At 65.9% G+C, this 393-nt stretch overlaps 1 protein-coding gene across 1 annotated transcript in view; it reads left to right on the forward strand.

Annotated features, from left to right (window-relative positions):
- The window catches only part of LOC104627220 (protein Wnt-2b), a gene marked incomplete at both ends in the record, with an annotated part of 995 nt that overhangs the window by 360 nt on the left and 242 nt on the right, over positions 1–393 (forward strand). The window contains one exon of the mRNA XM_010295350.1: positions 362–393. This exon is cut by the window's right edge and continues 242 nt beyond it. Coding sequence (XP_010293652.1) covers positions 362–393 — 32 coding nt within the window. The remainder of the gene's footprint in view (positions 1–361) is intronic.

Below are 393 nucleotides of genomic sequence, written 5' to 3' on the forward strand. Positions count from 1 at the left end.
AGAACGGGCAGCGGGAGCAGCTCGGACATAGGAGCGGGACCCTGGGTGTCCGCAGAGGGCACGTCCCGCTGCAGACGGGGGCAGGACTCTCCCTTGCCTTCCCAGTGCCCCCCTGCACGCTCTGCCCGGGGAACGGCCCCATGGGGATGGCGGGACCCTGCCTACCTTTGCCCCAGCATGTGGCCTCGCTGATGCTGACATCAGTGACCGTGGGAACGCGTCCTCCGTACGCAGCAGCCCGTTAGGAGCCCCGTCACGCACAGGCAAGAGCTGATAAGCTGCACCAGGGATGAGCAGACCCAGGCACGATGCCCGATGCCCAGGGTGACCACCGGTCCTCACGGCATCCATCTTCCCACAGGCTGTGAAGCGTTTCCTGAAGCTGGAGTGCAA

This window comes from Phaethon lepturus, unplaced genomic scaffold, assembly GCF_000687285.1.
Source record: "Phaethon lepturus isolate BGI_N335 unplaced genomic scaffold, ASM68728v1 scaffold28219, whole genome shotgun sequence".
Classification (NCBI taxonomy): Eukaryota; Metazoa; Chordata; class Aves; order Phaethontiformes; family Phaethontidae; genus Phaethon; species Phaethon lepturus.